The sequence below is a fragment of the Acomys minous genome (genome assembly GCF_964271855.1).
Source record: "Acomys minous genome assembly, chromosome: 7".
NCBI lineage: Eukaryota > Metazoa > Chordata > Mammalia > Rodentia > Muridae > Acomys > Acomys minous.
Window position 1 is genome coordinate 123,761,934 of NC_140488.1, and position 27,148 is coordinate 123,789,081.

At 32.6% G+C, this 27,148-nt stretch overlaps 1 protein-coding gene across 5 annotated transcripts in view; it reads right to left on the reverse strand.

Moving 5' to 3' along the window:
* Nucleotides 1-27,148, reverse strand: part of CNKSR2 (connector enhancer of kinase suppressor of Ras 2) — a 248,341-nt gene that overhangs the window by 180,264 nt on the left and 40,929 nt on the right. For all 5 annotated transcript variants that reach the window (XM_084791117.1, XM_084791119.1, XM_084791116.1 and 2 more), the window contains exons 3-4: nt 20,568-20,770; nt 13,426-13,513 (exon numbers count right to left, since the gene is read on the reverse strand). In XM_084791117.1, the coding sequence (XP_084647243.1) occupies nt 13,426-13,513; nt 20,568-20,770 (291 nt within the window). The remainder of the gene's footprint in view (nt 1-13,425; nt 13,514-20,567; nt 20,771-27,148) is intronic.

Sequence of the window (27,148 nt, forward strand, 5' to 3'; positions counted from 1 at the left end):
TAGATATGAAAAAACTATGTTATACAACCCATGTAAAGAATAATATGTAATCTTAATATAATCCAGGTATAGTCTGATATATAATAAATGATATTAGTGCTCCTTGTTAGTTTCTTTTCTTGTCTGTTGCTATTATACAGAGTCTAGTACTAGATCTTACTTAATTACAAGTATGGTACATAATAAAATATTTTATGTTACTCTCAGCCTTGATAAGTGAATGTCTTTACAATGAATAGCAGCAAAAGCAGAGACTAATGGGTGCACTAGGCCCTGAGAGTAAGTGATGTTTCAGTATTTGAGTCCTATTTTTTCAATATATTAAGCTATATACAGCAAGAAGAACTATGAAACGATCAGGAATTATATTAGTATTATATTCATAGTGTTTTGGCTATTTGGCAACCTTGAAGAAAACTTATTTTCTATCTTGGTGAGTCTAAAATTCTGAATGTAAATCAATATCTATCATTCTCATCTCTATCTAAATAGGACATTTATGCCACCCACCTAAGGCTCAGGAAGCATTCAGGAAGGGGCGGCTGAAAGAATGTAATAGCTGGAAGATGGGGAGACGGCCTGTGCAATGGTATCTTCTAAGCATGATACATCCCATACTAATTATGAGTTTACAGCAGCAGCAGCAGCTACTTGCCTTGGGCCTACACAAAACTAGGCCTATCAACAGTCAATCATGGATTAGGGTAGGTCATGGGGCCCTAATCCTTCTAGTGAGATACTGGTTATGGGTGGATTCGGGGGAAGGAGAGATATTGTCTACAGTAATGTACCTACTGATGAGCCTAGATGTTCTTATGGGTAGCTCCAGATGACCCTGATTATACTCATCAAGTTATAAAATAAATTAAAAAAGGAGGAAAGAGAGGTAAAAGAGGATTGTATTAGAAGGGTCTCAGAGAGGGTGCCAGGTGGCAGTAATCAGAACGCCACCTACATATTCACATGACAAAGTTAATAAAACTTATAATAAAATAGCATTCTGTTATTCAAATAACAACTCTAATCCTTTTAGACATGTATTTACTGGAGAGCGAGAGAGAGAGAGAGCGAGAGAGAGAGAGAGAGAGAGAGAGAGAGAGAGAGAGAGAGAGAGAGAGAGAGAGAGAGAGAGATATTGATTGTGAGCCATGTGTTACATGTGTATTTGAGATAGGGTCTCATAATATAGCATTGGCTGGTATGGTACTTCATTCAATAGATGAGGCTAGCCTTGAGCTTGTAGGGATACTCTTGCCTTTATTTTCCAAGTTCTGGAATTACAGGTGTGTGCCACCATACCAGGCATATGAGCCATTTTTAGTTATGATTTCTAAACTTCATTCGGGCTATCAGCTGATATTCCTTACAGATAACTGAATCTTAGAAGCCACATTTCTCAATATTCTAGCCTTTAGTAAAGCCCGCAGAATCTGCATTTTAACATGCTTCACCCACAGTAATCTTGGGATAACCTTTGTAAAAACTGTTTTTGATCATATATATTTTCTTCCCACCTCACATTCATTTTCCGCTAAGGTATAACGAGAATACAGTGATTATCATAATTAGCTCTACATTAGAATTATTTATGATTTATCATTTAATAAATACTAATGTCAAGTTCCACTACACAGTCTGATTTAATAGTTCTTGGATGATGGCCAAGCATTGGTCCTGTAAAAGCTCATTTTTTAAAATTCTAAGATAAAGCTAAACTTGAAGAGCAATGAGCAGCTTGATTAAAGCCTTAAACAATGTTATGCTTATGTCATATCCCTAACTTTGAAATTAGTCACTTATAAAATTGAGAGTAACCAAGTGTGAAAGCATATTATACAATCCTAGAATTTGGGAGTTTGGGAAAAGAAATTATTAATTTTAGGGCAACATGGGCTAGCTCCTGAGACCATGTCTCCAAAAATATGAAATAATGTTATCTATCTCTTTAACTTGTTTTTTGGTTAAAAATGTGATAATATTGTAAAAATTGCCAATTTCAAAAAAGAAATGGTATCACCTACACACTAAACTATGTATAGTCCTTTCCTTGCTGGTGATTGAGAAAAAACTGTCATGAGGAATAAGATTTTTCCCAGGTGACAGGATGTGAAGGCAGGGTTAAAAAGATATAAAAAAAAGTGCCTAGGGGAAAATTTTCATTCTTAATAGAAAGTTCAGAAACTGTCCAGAAATGGAACATTTATGTATGCAATTAGGTGAAAAGAAACAGGGCATGTACTGAAATATTCAAAGAGTAAAACATTACAAAGGAAATTAATAGTTACAGTGTTAATAAGTCCTAAAAACCACCACAGTAGACATTTTTAAAGCACTTGGGAAAAAACTTGCAAGGACTTAATAGGGCTTAGCTACATATGGAAACCAGAACCAATAGAGTTAGCAATAGAAGAGTCAGAACCAATAATGACATAGTTATTGATGCTTGGTCTAGTTTTTCTTTTTAATCATACTATGTGTAGCATTGTACACAGACATTACTTTTCGTATTTTAAGGCTCAGATTTCCAAGTTTAATATGAGACCAAAACTGCAGTTTTAAACGGTAAATGATCCTAAGAGATACCAGAGATGCATACACAGACTTGGAGATGGAAAAAGAAGTAGACTGGACTATTATAGGAAATTTTCCGTAACTCCAAATCAAGTGTCTTCCCTGAAACTCTGGACATCTTCACAGTAATTCCTCAGGTTCACTTTCTCAAATCACTCTGAAAAAAAAATCTGGTATTGTTGCCATCATGTTCTAAATGTTCTCCCTAAGGTTACAAAGACTAAGTAGAAAACGAATAGGAAGAAGCCACATTAGAATAAGTACAACTAACTTTATATGTGTCATAATCACAATATAAATAGATTGCAAAACTTGAATTTTCTGGTTTTTTTCCTTTTAGATCTTTATTAGTATCAGAGTAGTTATTAAATATAACTTAACATTTCTATAACCTTTCTGTAAAATGAATTTTTAAGGGGAGAGGTACGTAATTTTTCAGCAAACATTTATGTGCCATGTACTAGATATGCTGAGGCCTTCTGTTTTCACCAAGTCTGTCATAAAAAATCTTTTAGAAATGTATTGGTATGTTTGGCTTGAAATTTTAGAAAGAGTAATCACCATATGTTGTAAATGGTAGCACAGTAGGGAACATCTTCTGAGACTTACTTTATTCCCTATGAGGGTCAAGAGCCATTAATGTACCTTTCTACATATGTTTCCTTACACTTAACATTCCACATCTGTTACTTTACACTTTACATAGGCATAATAATACGTTACTTTTTTGGAGTAAATTTTAAAAGTTTTTGAAAGGTGAATTATATAATAGAATAGGTAACAAAAATAGTTTAGTGGTAAAATACAAATAGAAAATATTTTGAGAATATGGTATATCATAAACTATATAATTTAATATGTATGTACTTTAGTGTAAACTTACATGTAGGTATATGCTCAAACATCCATGGTAAAAAGAATAAACTTATTAGAGAATATGAACACAACACAATATTACATTCAGTGAAATAAACTACAGGTATAAATCAAATACTAATTCAGAACATATCAAGTGAAAAAAGTGAGATGCTTAGTGATAATACTTTTCTAAAGCCCAAAGACATGCATCATTAAATGTGCATGGTAAGGGTTATATATTAACATTTAAAGACAAAAATCTAATTATGACAAAAGACATGAGAGAAGGTAGGCAGACAAGACGCAGAAGTAACTTAATAATTAAAACACTATTAGCACTCCAACTATTAAATTTATAAGATATGTAAAACTCCCTCAATCACAGACATAGGGGAGGGGAGAAGGGGGAAGCGGGAGGGAGGGAGGAGTAGGAGGATACAAGGGAAGGGCTAACAATTGAGATGTAATATGAATAAATTAATAAAAAAGAAAAAAAGATATGTAAAACTAAACTATCTGATCTTCAATGCCATCAGAGACTTGGGAAGGAATAAAATTAATTACCTGAGAATACAGGGAGTGCAGTTTAGCAGCTTCCCATATGAGAAGATGACAGGGACAGTTGGCTATCTGAGCAGTCACCCAAAACTCTCTATAACATTGGAGCATCATCTTCAGCCTTCTGGCCCAATATATCTGACAGACTTAGTTGTGAAACAGGAACTATTGAGGACTTAAGCTTAGTTGTTTAGGGGTTAAGATGTTTTTATGCCTAGATAGATGTCTTAAGTTGGTAATGATATGATATGATAGATATTGATTTACATTCAGAATTTTAGACTCACCAAGATAGGAAAGATGTTTTCTTCAAGGCTGTCAAATACAAATAGATAAAACACTATGAATGTAAAATTTATATAATTCCTGATTGTTTTGTGGTGGTTCTTGCTGTAGGTAGTTTATTGTATCTATGTGTAATAATATAAATGTGTATGTAAAAATATTTAATAAAATTATAAAAAATGTTTAAAAATATAAGATATGTGATATTTATTATTATGCCCTATAGCAAACATGTTGTATATATTCTTTTGTATATATGGAATATTTTATAACATAAAAAATTTAACTATAATGCAGTAAATAAGGTAGATATCTGAGACATAGTGCTTTGTCATTTCCCCTCTAAAATAACTTAACTAATGCAGTATAAACTACCTATTATTTTTGGTACAAATAATCTGCAATCTACATCTTTAAAAGTGTTTTGGCAGGATGACTTTGAGAAATTCCTAGTATGCAATAACTTATTCACTCATCTTTTCATCCTGAGCAGTAAGAAAATATGCAGCTCTTAATGATTTTTAAAGATCTTACGCGTGTGTACTTATATCTATTTTAATATTCTCATTACACAAAAGCCTTTTTAAAAGATACAATTGTACATATATTTAATACACTATCAATCTTGCAAATTTTACTTTAATATCCAGATGAAATTTTCAAGTTATTTGATTACCATTTTTATTACTTGTTATTTTACTTTTTGATCAAATAATATTATTAGAATTTTGATTGTGATAAAATAGGAAACCTGAAAAGAAATAAATACTGCTTCTGAATTATTAAAGCAGCTGAAGAAAACTTAAATGATAAACCATAGGTGAGCTGAATAAAAAACTGTTAATTTAAAAAGGAAGGAAAAATAGAACCAGCTTTCATACCATCTTCACTGTGCATGCTAAATTAGTATAAATCATATTGTTTAAAACTTATATATAAGGCTTGTCCTGGATTTTTGGTTTAAAATGGCCCAGTTTCACTCCCTAGAGCTCCAATTCAATATGTAGGTCACCTAGAATGCCTGATTCACAAAGGCTTAAGCATTAACTCTGAGCATACAGTAAAAGTATTTAAAGCTGTGTTTGAAATGCCTGTGCGACTACTCTGGCTCAGCTTTTCCTGCTGTAACACTACATGAACTGAAGGATATATTGTGCCTATTCAAGCACAACTTAGGACACCTCTACATGTATGTAACTAAAGTTTAATTTCTACTGTCACCGTTAAAACACAAATTTTGTAAGACTATTATAAATTGACCGTTAAAATGAATGTTTTTAATTGTACATGTTCAAATCTAGGTGATTTATAAATCTATTAGTGTCAAGTTCATATATGACTAACATTAATTTTTATATTACATTTAAATGTGAATGTTTTAAGAAATATTCAAGAATATGAATCATGTATATTTACATTAAAATATTAAAAATGTCCTAAATTAAGCCAAATTATTTAAAATTTTTTTAAGACAGGGTCTCACTATGTAGCTGTGGCTGTCCTGGAACTCACTATGTGGACCTCGCTGGCCTCACACTCACATGGATCCACCTGTCTCTGATAGCATTAAAGACATGTGACACTATGCCTGGCTTCCAAATTACTTTTTAAATCACTCATTTCACAATTTTTTAATTATTACTCAACAGCAAAATTAAGTGGAGTACATCTTTTGAACTTTTGAGAGAGCAGGAAACTAGCTCAGTTTAATGTTTCCAAAGTCTGTTTTGCTATATAATCCTAAAAGCTATTTATTAGGTTTTTATGAAATGTTCAACTTTTCACACAAAGTCTTGTAATGGTCTAACAAGATAGTGAATAATACACCTTTACAAATAACATCAAGATCTAGAGTAAATTATCCAAGTGTATATACCATTCTTTAAAAAACATATCCACGACAATAAAACTCAGATCTTATTTCATGTCAAATCCAACCATAGTATTTCTTTATAAGACATGGGAGGTAAATTACAGGAAGGGTTCATGAAGAAAATAAAGGAGGTGATATTCATATACATGGAGTATGAATAAATATACTATGGCAGTTGTTGCTAATAAGTTTACAGACATTTTTCCTGAATAAATCATTAATAAAAATTTTAGAAATCAATTCCTGGCTATAATTTTGTTTTTATTATGCAAATTCATCAATGTGTTCTAAATATTTATAAATGTATGCTCTAAAAATATAAACCACAATTTCTAATTTACTACCATAAAAATTTATAATTTTCTCACATGATTAGAGTGAACACAAAATTAAATAGATAAAAGTACTTAAATTTCAATAGGAATATATTTTAAAATATGTATACTTGAGATGTACATTTATATTTTTACTTTAAAAACCATAATTGCATGAGAGTTAATGTAAAATTTAACTTCATTCTTATATAAAAAGTATTATAAAGTTAACAAAAATGTCTAAAAAGCACAAATACATAATTTAAGTGAAATTGCTCAGCAATATGAAAACATTATTCAGTATGGATATTTAAAGTATATCAAAAAATAATGCCCTTTTCTTTTCTTAAATATTTATTTATAATGAAGCAAAGTAACTATGTCAGGTAAAAATAGAACAAAGTAAAAAAAAAGTCAGAAAACCAATTTCAAGTAAATGCAGTTTGACAAAAACTGAAAAAAAAGTTTTCATTTTGAATTTAACAACTAAAAATGATTTAAAGTGTTTTACAACACTTGACATTATTCTCTTAGCATATAAAGCAAATATAACTATAAATGCTGGCCAAGAAAACTAACAAACACCAATGGGAGAAAAATATAGTTTTAAATAAAATTATTTTATCCCCTCTTATCAAATCGATATTTACATTCTTCTTGTTTTTCAGTTGCCTTCTGTTGGCTACTTCTAAGTCCCATTGATTTCAACCTTTCCAATAACTTTGAGCTAGATGCGATCACTTATGTTTACAAGTTGCAACGGCCATGACATGAGTTGTCTGGTGTGGAATGATCTTCAAGAGAGCTGGGTTATATCTCCCCAGAAGAACTGCTTTCATCCTTGTCTCTTCTCTCAAGTATTCTCAACCTCATCAAAGATTTACCTTTCAAACTGACACTTTTGTGCTCATTTCTTAATTAGTGACAATCTCAGTTTTTGAGTCTAAAGTAGAGAATATTAAAACAGTACAGTAGAATTATTTTAGGTTTAGCTGATACCCGTGAAGACAGGCATCATGGCAATTATTTCAATTCTGACAAGAAAAGCGTGGGTACCTGTCTCATTTTTCTGATTCAGCTGCTGACAGGGCTCTAACAGAAGCTTCAGTTCTTTGTGAGAATGTTTTCCAGTTAAGATGTTTAAGACAAGATTCCTCCCTTTTCTTGAGTGTTTTTATAACGAATTTTATGTAGAAAACGAAATATGATGGGGAAAAATACGTTTAAAAGCTTCAAATATCTCAACCCATCTTAATACAGAATACAGAAAAATGATACAGATTATATTAAACTAAGTAAACGCATCCAAATGGAGATTTTTCTTTTTGGATTTTTTGAGACAGGGTCTCTCTGTGTAGCCTTGGCTGTCCTGGACTCACTTTGTAGACCAGGCTGACCTCGAACTCACGGCAATCTGCCTGCCTCTGCCTCCCGAGTGCTGGGATTAAAGGCGTGTGCCACTACGCCTGGCAAATTGAGATTTTCAAAACAAAACTACAGTCCTTTCTTCCCTAATTTTACCATTAGTTAAAATAGAAGTGTCCAACATCAATAAGAAATTTCTACTTACTCCATAGTACCACACCTTTGTGTTAAGAAAGAGAGAGAAGCCATTTATGACAGTTATTTTTAGATATTGATCATCTTATCTTGCTGCAAAGGGAATAAAAATAATTAAAGTTGAGTGGAAAACAATTTTAAGCACACCATATTTCAAATCATAAAACTGTTCATATGAGATTTCTGGAAAGCCTGGTGATAAGTGCATGCCCTAGATTTATTTTTTTAAGTCTATACCTTACTTATTCAAATTGGCCTCTGTTAAGTGGCAGGTAAAATATAATTCATATATTTAAATACTTCATATAATTACAAATAAAATTATATATATATATATATATATATATATATATATATATATAATGGCTGAATTAGACAATCTTTTGGATGTTAACTATATGTTATTTATTCTAAATGTAGCATCAGTATTTGTTTATGATAAGTTCCTTTCTCAAACTTTAATATTCCTTCAGTGTTGGAAAATTTCTTCTTTTCTGATATCTTAATATCATTTTTGAAAATTTGGAAAATATAGAAAAGTAAGGCTTGCACATAGACTCACTATCAAAAACAATTAACTATTTCATTTCATGATATTATCAGTTCTCATTCCTGTTGGTACTATGGGCAGCAACAGAACATAGAGCTCAAATAACATTAGATGTTATAATTTACAGTAGAAAAACAATGTAGTATTTCAGAAACAATTTGTATCTATAAATATATAAGTTTTCTCTAAAGCAGTGGTTTGCAACCTTCCAAATGCTATGATCCTTTAATACAGTACCTCATGTTGTAGTGATTTCCAAACATAAAATTATTTCATTGCTACTTTATTCATCCATCAAATTATTTTATTGATACTTTATAAATGTAATTTTGCTATTGATATAAATAATAAATATGTGATATGCAGAATATTTGATACATGATCCCCAAAGAGGTTAAGACCCACAGGTTGGAACCACTGCTAACAGATACATTTTGTTAGCATTAGGTATCTGCATGGTGTTTCAAAATTTTTTAATCTAGCCTGGAATATGGTTGTGAGGATAAAATAATCATTTATTTTTACTTTTTGTTGCACTGAGGATTCAAGCAATACCATACAAGAGAAGTGCTCTATCACTAAGCTTTGTTACCAGCACCAGTAATCTTATTTTAACTAATGAAGAGAGATTTAAAGTGATGGATGTATTTGAGGGTTTTTTATATGAGTACCAGAAACAAACGGATACTTGTTTTACAGGAGAATTAACAAAAATGAGTAATACTTAATACTCATCCCCCCTTTTTTTCACGGTCAAAAACCAAATGATCATATGCTGCTGGCCACAGAGGATAATTCTGCTTAGTCAATTTATTTTAAAAAAATAGTACATAAGGAATAAGGAAGACATTGTTTCTGTCTTTAAGGAGTTCATCATCTAATAAAAGTAAGATAATTATTATTCATAGCAGGATTTAACTGCCTGAGAAGATATGTAAAATGACATGCACAGGAAGATGAAGGACTCTAGCTCTGCTCACACAACAATGAATTATGCATCAGAAAGGGGATAAAAGAGAATAATACAAATAACTAGTCTAATATTTTACAGGAAAAAGAAAAATAACAAATATGTGGGAAACTAAAAGACCAACAGCAAGATGTTACATTTAATTTTAATCATATTAGGGAGAGAGGGAGGGAGGGAGGGAGAGAGAGAGAGAGAGAGAGAGAGAGAGAGAGAGAGAGAGAGAGAGAGAGAGAGAGAGAACACAAGCACCTGTGGGAAATCAGAAAAGTGTTATGAAGTACCATTTCTCAAAGTCCTTAAGGGATAGGACATAATTTTAATAAGGCAGAGATCAAGGATATATAGGGCATATTGTGCAAAATTATCATTAGACAAATGGCTGAACTAAAATCTATTTTACTAATGATATTTTATCTGTATGAGTTAGAGTACAGTTATTACACATGGGAGTTCTTGAAGATAAAACTGAAGTTATGCTGAAACAACATGTTAACTCCTTTGAATCCCAAAGAAAAAGTTACCTATTCAGTTGTAAATAGCAAAATGGACTTAGATTTGTAATGACTAATTCAAAGGTGATCAACTCTATACTTAGAGATTAAAACAGGACGTCATGACATTATTTATTAAGATGATTTTTCATTTGATTTTTTTTTAAAAAAAGAATAACAGAGATAAGTACAAATTAGGGCAAGAAAAGAACCAAGAACATAAGATCTTGTTCTAAAGTAAAGATGACACATCAAACAAGACATGTGATGGGAAAATGAGAATGAGGTAGAAGCAGTTGTAATAAATGTCATGAGTTACTGAATTTGAAAATACAGAAGTAGGTAATGTATGAGCAAAATGTCCTAAGAGGGCACACAATCATCTTTTAAATGGAGTATAAAGTGGGTGGAGGGAACAGAAAGTCCTCTGTGTTCTAAGCACATTTGGAGTATTTCAGTAATTTTATGTTTGGTCAAGACAGAATGTACTTAAAGTTCAGCCTGTAAAATAATCTCTTCTCTAGGCTACTTAATGTTTCCTGACCTCTAAGTAGCAAAGCTTAAAGCCCTATAATAAGATGCTTAACAGCTAAGCTATTGAAAAGTTCTACTATGAATACCAACACAACTTTGAGGGCAACGTGAGAATAGAGTGTGTTTTGTATAAAGTAACTGTCAATAGCAGGTATTTATACATTCTGGAGATAAGCAAGAAATCAATTATGTACAAGTTTTATAAAAGGCTCTTAAAATCACAGAATGTGTGGGTTACCCACATCTGACATAGATTGCATTTCCATCACTGCATCTCTGCAGAAAAAATACCTTAATTCACTAGAAACTATATCTCTGTTCTTCTAAAAATGATAACTGAAGGTTAAGAACAAAGTTACGCTATACAATCTGTGAATCCTAAACATAGAAAACTATTTTTACCTCACATTATAGATAATTTTTGTTCAATATCCCCTCCCTGTTAATTTTTCAAATAAAAAAATATTGAGTATGTGTAACTTAAGTAATTATTACTTGATGATCTCTAAGATTTTCCAGGAACCTCATGGCTGCCATTTTGAATTACAATCTTGGCTTATAAAATAACAAAGTATTAGACAGCACCTTTTACTTGACAAATATACTTGAAAGGATTTCCAATAAAATAAAAATTATAATGAATTTCTTTAATATAAAAATTAAAAATAAAATAACAAATTTCATTTTAATTTTACAGCATTCCAATTGTCTTTGTTCTTATGTAAAATTGTAAAAATAAATAATGATAAAATAATTACCATAGATTTTTACCAAGTAACAGTCAAGTATTAATAATTATGTATTTTATTACAGTGTGTGTATAGACTGTGTTAAAAATGAAAGGCACAGAGATAAAATAATGCTCTAGAAAATACATTTTAAAAAGGTCTGATAATATTTTTTTGTAAATTATGATTTATTTGTTTTCACTGGTCACATGTTTGTATTCTAAAAAGAAGGAGAAAGAAATGGCTTGGTTTTGGTGAGTTGAGAGGTAGGGGGATTTGGGAGACATTAGAGGGGAACTATAATCCGGGTATATTGTATTTTTAAAATTCCAATAAAAATCAGAAATGTTTCAAATAATAACTACAAGAAACATTAGCACTAAGCTATGATATTGCTATTACCTCTGTGCCCTAAAGCAATTCATGTCAACCAGAACCAGCTAGAAAATCTTGCAGAGATGTATTGTGGGTCCTATTCACAATACATTTGAAGTGGCACCTATGCATGTCAATTTCTAACAACTTTTCATGATATCAAATGTCAGTTGGTCACACTGGACTCTACTGCTCTGGAACATGGGCCAATAAGCTAGACTTGATATTTGGCCTATATTATGAATCAAATTTTAATGGATCCTAGAAACATTCATGCATTTATACTTGCATGCTACTTTTGTTTTAAAATAAGAGAGAAATTTGTGATAGGAACAATCTAGCCTATGAAGTCGTACATATTTACTATCTAGTCCTGAATAGAAGATATTTATTGCTCTGTACTCTCAAATGCCATGATTCTTGCAATTTTCTGGTTACAATTTTTGAAAAGTAATTTATCATCATCAAATACAAAGGCACACAGACTATTGCAGTACTTCTAAGCCAATAAAATGATTTCCATCACCCTTCTCCTCCTCCTATGTTGCCCCATCCAGCCTTATTTATGAAGACTTGTTCCTAGTCTTAGTGAATCTTGTTATGCACTGTTCAGCTGATATCTCTGAGAGACCTACTCTCTTCTGAAGGGAAATAGAGAAGCAGTGAATCTGGGGGAGGGAAGAGGTAGGGGGCCTGGGAGGAGTGGACAGAGGGAAACTGGTCAGGATGTATTGTATGAGAAAAGAGTAAACAAAAAAAGAAAGAAAGAAAGAAAGTCAATAAAATGCAAAAATGTGTTTCCCATCATCATGAATATTTCTTTGACTAACAAAAAATGTTCATTTTCATCATGTAAGTCGGGTGAGTGTCTGATGTATTCCATGATGATGAGTTGCAATGATACTCACTAGGCCATAAATGAGACTATAGAGAACCTAAACTGTAAGATATATGATGCAAAGATATTCACATGATAGAAAAATAATATACAGAAGTTAATAAATTTACATTAATGAAATTTCCTATTTCTTTGAGGAATTACAAACAATATAACAACCTGAGAGCTATGGCTGGTATTCAAGGACAGGTGGCACAAGGATAAATTAGATCACAATTTCTCTAGTTTATCCAATAATGTCTTGCATCATTATAAATTGCCCCCATTTCTCCCAATTGAATCACTGGATTATGACACTCTGAGAAAGAAGCAGCGGCCAATAGGATGCCATCAGATTTATGGAGAGTTGTAGCTATAAACATCAGACCTCCAAGACATACTTTATTTGATTTAAATAAATTTCTGTAGATCTAGTAAATTTCTTGAGTCTCTGTCATTCTCATTGTTTTATAAAAGAATTGATTCCTACATTTATACTAGTTATTGGACTCCTTAAGGCATCTGATTTTGGAATCTTTGGCTGAGTTTTCATTGAAAACTAAAGAAATTAGATCATTATTAAAAGCTCTTACATACATTAATATGTTTATTTACACATACAAAGTGAAACTACTAATGTCTTAGAGCAAAGTGATTTAATACTGTGAAATTGATATAGCTTATACATTCCATTGAAGATGACAGTGACAGACATGATATTAAAATAATGAAGTTAGGTATCCCAATACATATTTTCTGATAAACAAAACTTATGATACATACATAGCTTTACAATAAACTATTTACCTTTTAAGAACCATTTGCTCATTTCTCGAATATAAAATAGGTAATAATTAAAAGAAAAGGCTGTCAGCTAATACCTGTTGCACGATTGTTGTTAATTCCAAGCAGAGCTGTATGACATTATTTCTTGTGACGGAATAATCTGTTACAGCAGCAAATGGTGACCTACAGAGGGAAAAGAAAGACTGTAAGAATATTTTTCAAAAAATATCACCAAAATATAATAGCATAACATAAGATTCTGACTAATAATGAAATGAATTTTTCTAAAGCTTACACTTTGATAAAACACAGTACTTCGGAATCATTTAGAATAAAATGAGTGAAATTAAGAAGGATCAAATCTTGGAAATATAATATATTCTTTCCATAAATTTTCTCTTTGTAATTTTCTTTATATTTAGTTCTTTGATACTTCTACCAAGGCCTGTTTACAACATCAAATACAAAACAGGAGAAGAAAAAACTTAATCAAAAACAGTATTTTAGTATTTACTTTCCAAAGAAAATTAACACTTTAAGTTATTTTTATTTTTACTCATTATTAAAGGCTAGATATATTAATAGACTAGTGGTTACTATTGGTTTACTATAAGTAAATTACCATTCTAATTGTGATATTCATACTAACAATATTAACAGTAACTCTTAAGCAAAGAGAAAAATGAAGGTAGATAAATATTTAGTGACTTGCTTAAGTCTCAGAATGAATGTGATAGTGTTATTATCTAGAAGGCTGAATCCAAAGCTCGCAGTCATAAGTATCTTGATTTCCTAGTCTCTCACATACTTCATCCTAATATATCAGCAGCATCTTACCGTATTGATAACTATCTTTTTTTCCTTTAAAGTCTTTATTCTTTTTGTTTCCATGACACTACTTTCACATAATTTCCTTTTTACTCCGGTTACACTTCCATTTTTTTTCATGAGCGAAACAACTTCTTCCTTCCTTCCTTCCTTCCTTCCTCTCCTCCTCCTCTTCTTCCTCCTCTTCCTCCTCCTCCATCTTTCTCTTGTTTTGAGAAAGTTTCTCTGTGTAGTCCTTGCTGTCCTGAAACTTTCTCTGCAGACAAGGCTGGCCTCAAAGATCCACCTGCTTCTGCCTCTCAAGTGCTAGGATCAAAGATATGTGCCACCACTGCCTGGCATGAGCTAAATATTTTTCAAATTTTGGTGGTTCATGGAGATAATTTATTATCCCACATCTATTCCTTGTCTATAACCTATTGATAACTATCTTTTTTTCCTTGAAATTCTTTGTTCCTTTTGTTTGCATGATACTTTTTTTCACACAAATTCCTTTTACTCTAGTTATGCTTCCATATTTTTTCATGAGCTAAACAACTTCTTCTTCTTCTTCTTCTTCTTCTTCCTCCTCCTCCTCCTCCTCTTCCTCCATCTTCCTCCTCCTTCTTTTTTGAGACAGAGTTTCTCTGTGTAGCTCTGGCTATCCTGAAACTTTCTCTGTAGACTAGGATGCCCTCAGACTCAGAGATCGCTTGCCTCTACCTCTCAAGTGCTAGAATCAAAGGTATGTGCCACAAACACCTGGATTGAGCTAAATAATTTTCAATTTTTGGTGGTCTACAGGGAATATTTCTTATCCTACATCTCTCTATACTTTCAGAAAATTAAAAGTATACAGTACAGGATAGGACCTCTTCTTGATAACTGCGGTTTTAGTGAGCAAAGTATAAGAAAAATCTCTGCTGTCTTGATCTACATATCATATAAAGAACAGTTAATAAGAATTTAGACACACCAAAATAGGAAAGATGTTTTCTTCAAGGTTGCCAAACACAAATAGTCAAAACATGAATATAACATTTACATACATGGTTCTTTTTGCTGTAGGTAGTTTATATGTGCAATAATATAAATGTATATGTAAAAAAGAAAGATAAAAATAATTAAAAAGAACAATAGGCCTAGTTCATAATTAGAGTCATATAGCATGATAGGAAGGTGTTAAGTATTTTGAAAAATCAAGGGGGACAGTCAAAATATATTCTAATATTTTCCTTCCATCTCATATTTTATAGTGGGTTTGTCTATTTTGATTATTCATTGGGTCAGCTAAGTCAGTTATCTTATTTATCTCCAATATCTCCATTTGCTGACGCTTCTGCTCTTACTTGTCCCTAAGTCTTATTTATCTCCCAAACAACATAAACATTCTTCCATTCTTATTGTTGCTTCATTAATTAAAAATCTCATAGCAGTGGAGAGGATAGAATACATAGTCAGATTGTCAGGATGCATCAAACACTAGCCCCATTTACTTGTCACTTGGTGTTAAGTTTAACCACCCTAACTTCTACTACTTTGCCTACTTGTAAAATAAGAACAATTATTTTTTGATTGTTTTGAATAAATAAGTGTGCCTAAAGTTAGCATAAGAATCCCTATCAGTAGTAACAGTCATTAAATCCTGAAAAGTCTCTAAAGCAGTACTCCTTTTTCTAGTGTTGGTCTTCACTGATCTTCTGCAACAAGGAATCTTTGAAATTCACACATTTGAACAAAACAAGAACTCTGGGCAGCCCCACGCCCCCATTGTCTTTCTCATAAAATACAAATGTATTAGTATGGGAAAATTTTTATTTTTTTCTTATTATGTTTTTTATTGTTTTTTGGAGACAGGGTCTCAGTAGCTGGCCTGGAATTCACATTTTAGACCATGCTGGTCAAAGAGATCCACCTGCCACCTCAATTGCTGTGATTAAAGGAATGTGCCGGAAAAAAATATTTTTTCCCTTTTAACTCAAGCTATTTAACCAATGTTAATAATCATGCCAGGCTGTAGTTAAGTTTTTCTGTGATTAAAAGAAAATTCCATTTCTTTTTCAATTTACAAAAAAGTCTCCTTGAAATACCTACAGTTTTCACAATTTATCTTTTTGTGTTGCTTTTAAGAGCTTAATTTTTATGGTCAAAATATCAATTGGCCTCTAACTTTACTAAACACTGTTACATGATATAACACAACACACACTAAATTATTTTCTTCAGGCTTTTTGTCATATTATCACTTCTTATGTAATAAGCATAAAATAGCCATTGGATGACTTCATGGAATGCTATGTGGGTGTTTGTACCTGGAGGTGAATTGATATTTATTAAGATAAAATGTTATAATAAATAATTCAACAGAATCTCAGTAACTACTATATTGGAAAAACCAACTCAGATTATGTACACTCATGCTTACTATTAGGAAACAAATGTATTGTTTAGTCACTCTATTCCATAGTATAGTGAAAAGAGAGTAATTGAAATTTGCTTAAATCATTGTCTTTCAGGATGACAAAATGCACAATCATAGGACAAATATTGGGGATAGAAAATAAATCTAAAATTTTTGAGTTATTTAAGCATTAACAATTAAGCCATATATTACTGTCTAGACGTTATACTTACTATATATGTATATATAGAAGTTATTTCAGCTTAGAATAAAATTCTATCATGAGAGAAAGTAAGGAAAAAATTCAAGAAAAGAATCTGGAGGAGGGAACTGAAGCACAAGTTATGGAGGAACACTGCTTATACTGGCTTGATCCCCATGCCTTGCTCATCCTGCCCTTTTTTTTTAATGGCTCATTTTAAAATTTGTTTTAATTAAGAGCTATAAGATAACTCCACAGCCAACATTATCCTAAGTGGAGAAAAACTCACAATCCCATTAAAATCAGGAATGAGAGGTATATAAACAGAAGATAAACATAAAAAATAAGTCATGTTGTCTCTATTTTGAGATGAAATGATATGATATGATATACCTAAGAGATACCAAAATTCTACCAGAAAATGCTAGAAACAATATTTAGCAAAGTGGCAAGGTGAAAAATCAACTCATAAAAATCTGTACCCTGTATATATATCAACAACAAACACACTGAGAAGGAGACCATGGAAACACTCCCATTTATAACAGAATCAAATAGAATAAAATATCGTGCATAAACCTAACAAAGAAGGTGAAAGACTTCTATAGTGAAAAATTCAAATCTCTAAAAAGAGAGATTGGGAAAGAAACTAAAAAAGTAAGATATCCATATTTATGAATCAATAAAATTAAGATTGTGAAAATGACAATCCTACCAAAGGCAACTTACAGATTCAATTCAATAATAACCAAAATACTGACAGCATTCTTCACAGAAATAGAAAAAAAATCATCCTAAAATTTATTATGGAACTAGAAATGACACTGAATAGCCGAAGAAACCCCAAGCAAAATGAATACTGGAGGTGTTACTATTCTAGATTTCAGACTGTGTCTCCTAGTAATGTCAGAAGGTAAACCATAAAAGTTTCACCAACATAACTACCTAAATATAAGCAGAAGAAGGACAACACCAATAGGCATGCCAAGGTGAACAGAGGAAAATCCACTAGACTTCCACTCTACACAATAAACTATTGACACAATGCTGAAAGTGGGAGAAATAGTCTTGCCCAGGGAAAGCATACCAATTTGTTGTCCGGTATCAAAATTGTCATCTATGAAAATTTACACATAGGTAAAATTGTATGGATAGAGCAGGTTATATTTAGATATATATGTATGTATATATATAGATATGCATATAATAATATCTAATGAAGAAAGAGGCTATGAACTGGAAAGAGACCAAGGAGGGAAGTAGTTTGTGGGAAACTTTGGAGGGAAGGGAGAAATATTATTATAATATTATGATCATAAAAATAAAAATATAAAAGCAGTAAAATATAAAACAATATGGTACTAATATCAAAACAGACATGTAGACAAACAGAATGCTGAAACATAAGCATATATAACTTCAGCCACTTAATATTTGACAAAGATGCCAAAAATATTTGCTGGAGAGGAGTAAGTATTTTCAACAAATAACACTGGGAAAACTGGATGTTCACATGTAAAAGAACAAAATAATGCCATGTCTATCACCTTGCAAAAGTTGCAAATGAATCAAACATGAAACCTGAAATATAGAAACTGCTAGAAGAAAACATGACATAGGTATAGGAAAGGGCTTTCTGAGTAGGAATCCATTTGCTATTGAATTTTTCTCCATTTTCATTTATTTATTAATTTAATCTTTTTATAGCCTGATCCCAGCCCCTTTCCTCCTCTCCTCCCAGTCTGCCCTCATGCCCCCTCCCCCACATTCCTCCCTCTCTTTTTTCGCAGAATTTGCCCAAGAATTAACAAGTGGGACTTCATGAAATTAAGAGGCTTCTGCACAGGTAATGAAACAATCAACAAGGGGAACAGGAAGCCACCGAATGGGAGAGAATTTTTGTCAGCTATTCATCTGAGAGAGGATTAATGTCCAGATTATATAAGGAAAAAAAGGACTCACTTAAAAAATGGGCCTGGATTTTGAACTGAGTGTTCTCAATAGAAGAAACAACAACAAAAAAAAAATCTAAGAAATGACTTATGTGTTCAACATCCACCACAACTTAGGAATTGCAAACTAAAACAACTTTCAGATTTATCTCACCCTACTAGAATGGTAAAGTCAAACAAAAAACTCACAATAAACATGTGCAAGGTTGTAGGGAAAAGGAAATCATCATTCACTGTTGGTTAAAATACAAAACTGACGCAGCCACACTTGAAGTAAGCATGGAGAATTATCAAATAACCTAAAAATAAATCTACCACAAGACCAGCCATATGCCCAAAGGAATCAACAATCACAGATATGTGCTCAGCAATATTTATAGCCACCCTATTTCCAGTCAATCTCAAGTGGTACTCTACAAACAATATACATTGAGTAACTTTAAGGACTCAGTGCATTGTATGAGTATGTGAGTGAGTGAATGTGTGAGAGAGAGTGTGTGTGTTTGTGTGTTTAACAGTAATTAAGGTAGACATAAAGTTGAGAATGACATGGAAAATATTAGAGGAAGAAGAGTGTGGGGTAGAAATTATAGAAGTACAGTTTTAATATATGAAATTCTAAATAAAAGTTAAAATGCAATTAATTGATCTCTGTAAATTAGTGTAGATTTAAATTAGTGTAATTAAAATTTTATAATGTTTTACTATATTAAAATACATTTTTTAAATCTAGTAGTATACAAGTTAGTGTTCAAATCAGGATTTAATACTATCACTATATATTATGTATTAATAGTATTTAAATAATATTAAACTAAGTAAAATTAACTTCAACTTTCCTTTAATCCCAGTACTCGGGAGGCAGAGGCAGGCAGATTGCTGTGAGTTCAGGGCCAGCCTGGTCTACAAAGCAATTCTGGGCCAGCCAAGGCTACACAGAGAAACCCTGTCTCGAAAAACCAAAAAAAAAAAAAAAAAAAAAAAAAAAAAAAAAAAAAAAAAAAAAGAAAAAAGAAAAGAAAAGAAAAAAAGAAAAAAAAAGTATAAAACCTAGCTGGGCACTGTAGCACTTAGGAGGCTGAGGTAGGTGGATCTCTGTACTTTGCAGGCCAGCCAAGGTTACACAAAGAGGCTTTTATGTAAAAACAAAAACAAGTGTGTGTGTGTGTATGTGTGTGTGTGTGTGTGTGTGTAAAACACCTTTATTTTAGATTTTTTAAAAAGTCAATTTGTATCTTACTGACACTCATTCAAGGAGGCATTTTGGCAAGACTGGAAATTATCAGAATTTCTTATGAGATTATTCACCCACAGCAAAGGGCAATACCATGAGCTATGAAAATAGACCACTCATTTAGTTTCTTTGTTATTGTAATCCAGTTTCATTGCAATATTCAGCCAAATGTAAAAGTTTAATCTTTTCCATTTCATATTACAATTTTATGCTATGTCATACATTACAAGGTAAATGTACAAAATCAGGGTAGGGAGATAAACAGCACATGCTTAAAAAAGTAAGCAACATCTACTTCCTCATTAGTTCTTTAAATATTACCATTAACACAAGAATGAAGAAATTCAAGAGACACTGTTTATATTGGTCCAATAGGCAAAGAGTAATTTTGCTTATAAAGCAGCAAAGATATTTTGCGCTTGACAGAGATAAATTTGTGATTATTTATTTATCTTGATATAAAATTTCACAAAAGATTCATATCTACATGATGATGACCCTTGACTATTATGAATCATAATCAGACATTTATTACTTTTACTCTTCTATCTGCCTAATATTTTCCTGAGAAAATATGAAATAATGCTATGGTACAAACTGGGATAGAAGAAGTTACTTATGAAGCAGGGGAAAGAGTGTACCTGTCCAACCAAGCAAGAAGACTCTTGGCTGCTCCAATCAGATCCACCACTGAGGTCAGAAAGTCATTTGGCAATTTTCTGCTGGTCCTCCCGTCATAATGGCCACTTCTTCTCCTTCCTGTTATGAAGTTCTGTAGATTTTTGGCAGATGCATTCAACTTGTGAGAAAGGGTTTTCAGATTTTCTGTTTCTAAGCCATAATTCTGAATATTAAAAGAGAAAAATACATCTAATGTTAGTATTTCCTTTATTCACTAGAAGTTTCAACAAGTACTTTACTATGTGATGACAGTGGGGCAATGTTAGAATTACAAATGAATAAGATAGATTTCTAGCTTAGTAGAGCCCACAGTCAAATGCCTGTTTGTGGGGAAAAATATAATAAAGATGTGTTAACTAGTCTTTTCATGTTTTCATGCAATGTTTGTTCCAATTTATATTTTTTATTCTTCTCTCATATATTAGATCCCAACCACAGTCTTCCCTCCCTACTTCCATTCCTCCCAGTCACCCCTCCTATCCACTCCCACTCTCCCTCAGATCCACTGCTCCTCCATTTCCCTTCAGAAAACAACAGGCTTCCCAGTGATATCAATTGAACATGGCATAGCAAGTTACAATAAGGCAAGGCATGAGCTCTCATATCAAAGCTGGATAAGGTAACCCAGGAGGAAGAAAAGCATCCCAAGTGCAAGGAAAAGAATCAGAAACACCCTGCCCCTCCCACTATTAGGAGGTAGCTAGTTTTTGTCAAATTGACATAAGCTAGTGTTCTGACAGGAGGTAACTTCAGTTGAGAAAATGCCTCCATAAGATCTGGATGTCTGTAGAGAGGCCTGTAGGGCATTTTATTGATTAGTGATTGATGTGGGCAAACCTGGGCCATGGTGAATGGTGCCAGCCCTGTGCTGGGGGGTCCTGGGTGCTATTTAAAAAAAGTAGGCTGAGCAGGCCATGAAGAACAATCCAGTAAGCAAGATTCCTTTATGGCTTCTGAAATTGTTCCTGTTTTCATGTTTCTGCCTGCTTTGAGTTCCCGATGGGCTGTGATACAGAAGTGTAAGCAAAAACAAACAAACCAAAAAACCCAACCCTTTCCTCCTCAGGTTTACTTTTGGTCATGGTATTTCATCACAGCAATAGAAATCCTAACCAAGATAGGTGTTATTGAAAGGATTTCTTTAAGAAAACAAAAACTTATTCATGAGATATACTTAGCTAGTTTCTTTGTCCTATTTATTACCTCTATGTTCATATACATGGCCACTAACATGTGGGGCCAAGAACCAGTAACGATTTAGAATTAGCTTAACTGAGAAAGTCAAGTCTTAATGAATTAGCACTAAGTTCATGCAAGTCTTCTTTAATTATGAGCATTTAAAATGGTATGTATGAAAGAAATGAAGTCATACAGTCAACATCTTAGAAAATCAAGTTAGTTAAACCCTCGCTAGTGGCAAATTCTCATCAAACACCAAACTAAAAATTCAACATTTGAACCAAAATTTTTACAGTTATTTATTTCATTTTAATTTAAAGTATTCAATTTGAATGCACATGCAGCAGGTATTTAGAATTATGCTTCTTTGTAAATATTGGTGGATTGTAAAAGACCTGCTTTAATGAAAATTTTTAGAAAGGAGATTATTTTGAATAAGTTAAGCAAGCATAGTTTAAAGAAACAAATTTTTGCAACTCCAGACATCAGACTTTTCATAGAAAATACCTATTATATCAAAAGTACATGTAAAATGAAATAAAAATCATTCTTATCCTGATAATTATGATTATCAACCATAACCAAGTCACTTATAATTCCCAATAAAATACATTGTCAGCACACAAATTAAGGACTACACTTTATTTATGCTTTTACTATTTCAGATATTTATATTTTCAATTAAGAATGATATAGCATTATATCTTGAAAGGTGTTAAGACATTTTTTACGTCTACATAGATGTTTTAAGCTGATAATGACAAGATGTGATGGAGATTGATTTACATTCAGAATTTTAGATGCACCAAGATAAGAAAGATGTTTTCTTCAAGGCTGCCAAATACAAATAGCCAAAACACTAAGAAATGAATCATTTATATAATTCCTGATTGTGTCATAGTTCTTCTTTCTACAGGTAGTTTATTGTATATATGTAGAATAATATAAATGTATATGTAAAAATAAAAATGCTTAAAAACAGTTAATGAGCCTCCAAATCATAAATATCTTAATTCTTTTTGGAAAAACACTGTACATACAATATATATTATGCTCAATGAATACTGTTGAAGAATAGAAAAAATGACAAAATAAATTCTTGATTTTTGTTAGCAGCTACAATAATTATTCTTCATAAGGACTAACTTCAAAACAAAAGACAAAACCACCATAGATTGAAAGAAACAAAATAAATTTGGTAATATCTGTCTTCTTTAATCTAGGAATAGAAACTTCAGAGTTAAAGACTGGGGGGGTAGGGGCTGGAGAGATGGCTCAGAGATTAAGAGCACTGTCTGCTCTTCCAAAGGTCCTGAGTTCAATTCCCAACAACCACATGGTGGCTCACAGCCATCTATAATGACATCTGGTGTCTTTTCTGGTATGCAGACACACATGGGGGCAGAATATTCTATACATAATAAATAAATATTTTTTTAAAAAGACTGTGTAGTGCCTTCCAGCACTTGGGAGGCAGAGGCAGGTGGATTACTGTGAGTTCAAGGCCAGTTTGGTCTATAAAGTGATCTAGGACAGCCAAGGCTACACAGAGAAACTCTGTCTCAAAAAACTAAAAAAGAAAAAAGAAAAAAAGACTGTGTAGGTTAGAGAAGAAATCATAGCTTTCCGAAAGTTTCACTGAGTATGATTTTACTTTAATGCCCTGCACATGCTAACTATTGTACAGAAAATTAAAGAAAATGCTACTAATAAGACAAGAGTATCTTCCTTGGAAGAGCCAACTAGACAATCATAAAAACTAAGTAAAAAATATAAGACAATATGTGACCTTCCTTTTCAACATATATCATATAATAAAAACCAAACCAATATTTTCATTTTCCCATGAGTACTCCATGTACTTCTATACTTAACTTTACACATGAAATTCCTCCTTCCCAAATAGCTTATCTTTTTATACTTGTGAATTTTTAGTTTTAAGATTTTTTTATGTGTCATATATGGGTCTTTTGACTGCTTCTATTTCTGTGTACCAAAGAAGAGCAATGCCTATAGAGATCAGAAGAGGGTGTCAGATCCTCTGGCATTGGAATTATAGACGATTGTGAGCTGCCACTTGCTAGAATCTTACTCCTAACTCTTAAGCCATGTCTCCAAGCCCCAAGTAACTTCTTTTTACTCAGGATATGTCTTTCCAGCTAGCAAGAGCAATGCAAATGTCCCCAACATTTTCTCCATCTAACAGTTGTTAGTGCCATTTTAAAATCTATGTTGTTGTTGTTTACCACCTTTTGTCTTCCTTAACGGTGTCTTGAGGAAGGGTACAGATGATGTATTTTTCATCTTTGCATTTTTACCAGTAGCATGTATGAACATAAATATGTATTTGTTAAAAGAACGTATAAGTAGAAGAGAAATAGTAAGGCTAGCATAAACCAGAGAGCGAAAATATAGACTCCCATTTCTAATAGTGAATTCCTGATCTAGTCAGCTCAATTTGTTGTTTATCTCACAAATTTAAAATGGCAGTGCAAGTACAGTAGCATTCTTTGCTCACACATTTACTTTATATTCACTGGAGAACGTCTGCTGGATTCACTGGACAATATCTACTTTTAACTAGCTGATGTGTAGCCATTTGTAAGGAATGAAAAGGAAGTTAAATATCTTCAGTATGTTACCAAATGACTGCTGAGCAAATACAGGAAGATGAAGGAATTTAATGTTTTTGACAATTTTTTCTGTGCCATTTTCCAAAGGAAAATAACTACATGATGAAGTATTTAAATTATGCAATGCTAAGATGCTGAAGCTTGAGCTTTAGAGATAATAAAGCACAGAATATGAAAAAATTTAGCAAAGCCCCATGGCTCAATTTTATAAGTAGTCTATATATAACTTCTGATACTATTTTTAAAAAGTAAGTTTAGGTCAGCAAATCCATACATGACCAAAATTCCAAAGTCTACATGTCTAGATGAAGAACTGCACATTGGTTTGTCAATCATGTCATCTTTCCTTCATTCAACGGACAGTTCAAGTGTCTGTCACATATGAGGAGCCACCATTACCATATATATCTGAACTTCTTGCTCTGAAACACTGAACTGTGAATGCTGTAAGATATGAACAGAGACTGCTAGATCATTAGCCCTCTACAACCTACCTCTACTTTTACAATGATTTCAGGGCCACCAAGATGCAAATTTGGAAATTAATGTGTTAAGAGCCTGGGCCCTTACCATTAGTATGGTCTTTTGCTATAGGCATAACTATTTCAACCTGATTCAAACAGAATGTGAGTCTATATTCTGCTCTCTCTCTCCCTCTCCCTCTCCCTCTCCCTCTCCCTCTGTCTCTGTCTCTGTCTCTGTCTCTGTCTCTGTCTCTGTCTCTCTCTCTCTCTCTCTCTCTCTCTCTCTCTCTCTCTCTCTGTGTGTGTGTGTGTGTGTGTGTGTGTGTGTGTGTGTGTCTCTCTGTGTCTCTCTTTCTCTCTGTCTCTCTGTCTGTGTGTGTGTGTGTCTGCACGCATGTGCCCATGAATTATTTTATCTACATAGAATACCACCATTCTTTTACTCCCTCCACCCACTATCATACTGCATATTGATTAAGCAATGTGTCCCCATGCAGCCTAATAAAAACAGTTATTTTTCCTTTCTGTATTCCTATAATATTTACCACATATTCTATATTTTGGTCATTAAAACTTTGATTATTTACTTGTCATTCTCCTCAAATATGTTTTACAAGGGGACAAAATTTAAGTCTTATTCACAGTTCAAAAGTTACTAAGTATATAAATCAATGCCTCTGTTGAACTGTATTTAATTATCTACTTGATTTTATTAGTCATCATCTCAATAATAGTTACTGTTTAATGAAGTTATAATGTGTTCTAGACACTGAATTCAGCACTTCACAAACATAATTCCTTATTTTCAGACCTCTACAAGGTGTCAGTAGCTATCTGAGCTTTAAACAAACTAACTATGGCTACAGTAAAATGATCTGTTCACAAGGTATCAGTACCTGGCTGAGCTAATATTCAAATTGAGGTTATAATATTACTTAGATCTCATTTTTGTCTGTATGTTTGTAGTTTCCTTCTCTTACAAATAAGTGTAAGAATTTAAAACCATTCAGGTTAGTTTTACCTTATTTAAACTAGAAAAAAATCTATGACTATAGCCAATATCAGAATGTCTAACATGTTGCCACAAGCTTAGAGGAAGCTTATTTTTTAAAACATATTTTTGAAAGATTTATATCTTTCAAATGCATATGAGTGCTCTATCAGCATGTACACCTGCATGCCAGAAGAGGGCATCAGATCTCATTATAGATGTTTGTGAGCCATCATATGGTTACTGGGAATTGATTTCAGGTACTCTGGAAGAGCAGACAATGCTCTTAACCTCTGACCCATTTCTCCAGCCCAACAAAGCTTATTTTAACAATGACTTTTTTTTATTATGGTCTATTTGTTAACCAAAGAAAGGAACCATATAATGTACAATAATTTATTTTATTTTCAATGATTATATATGGAAATAAAATCTAAATAATTTTGTTTTAAAGCTTTGTAAAAAGATTACTTTAATATTTCAAATTTTAGAAGAATTAGATTTAACAACTAACTACATATAATTGTGTATATAAAGCATTGCTGTTAAAATTTCCTTTAGTTGAGGGCTGGCTCTGCCTCTTGATGGGTGAGGCACTTGATGAGTTAGCAGAGGAAGGGTTGGAGAGGTTACCCCAGGGTGGTGTGGGTGTGGGATAGTTGGCAGGCTGACCAGCTCATATATGTCTCAGGCTCTAGGACTTTGAGTTGGCCCAACCCAACATCTACCCCATTGATGAACTGCTGGAATATGTGAAGGGACTGTTCCTACAGATCCAAAGTTACAGGATCTCCTCGATCCAGAGCAACAACAGAATATCCAAGAGGAGTCCCAGTGAGATCCCAGTATTGATGGTATAGCAGAAGCCAGAGGCCTGGAACCAGACCAATGACTCATTGCAATGAGCATTTGTAAGCAAAGAAGTATGGACAAAAGAGTATACTGTGAGACACACTGTGATACACTATAGCTTCTACAATGAGATTTATTTTCATTTGGTGGGGAAAGTTACAAAGGTAGAGGGCACGTACAAAAGGAAGGGCAGATGAGTGGGATTGTGTACAATGTGAAATTCAGAAAGAACCAATAAAAAGTTTAACAAAAATTCCCTTAGCTAAGTTCCAACTTGTTTTTCACATGGTGAAACATGGTACTATTTGTTGACTTTTAAGCCTTTTTTTCATTTAGCATGAATGTAACAAATTTACAGAAGTATACAAATACTAAGTTAAAAATGAGAAATTTTTCCTACCTGTATCAAGATTATAAGAAAA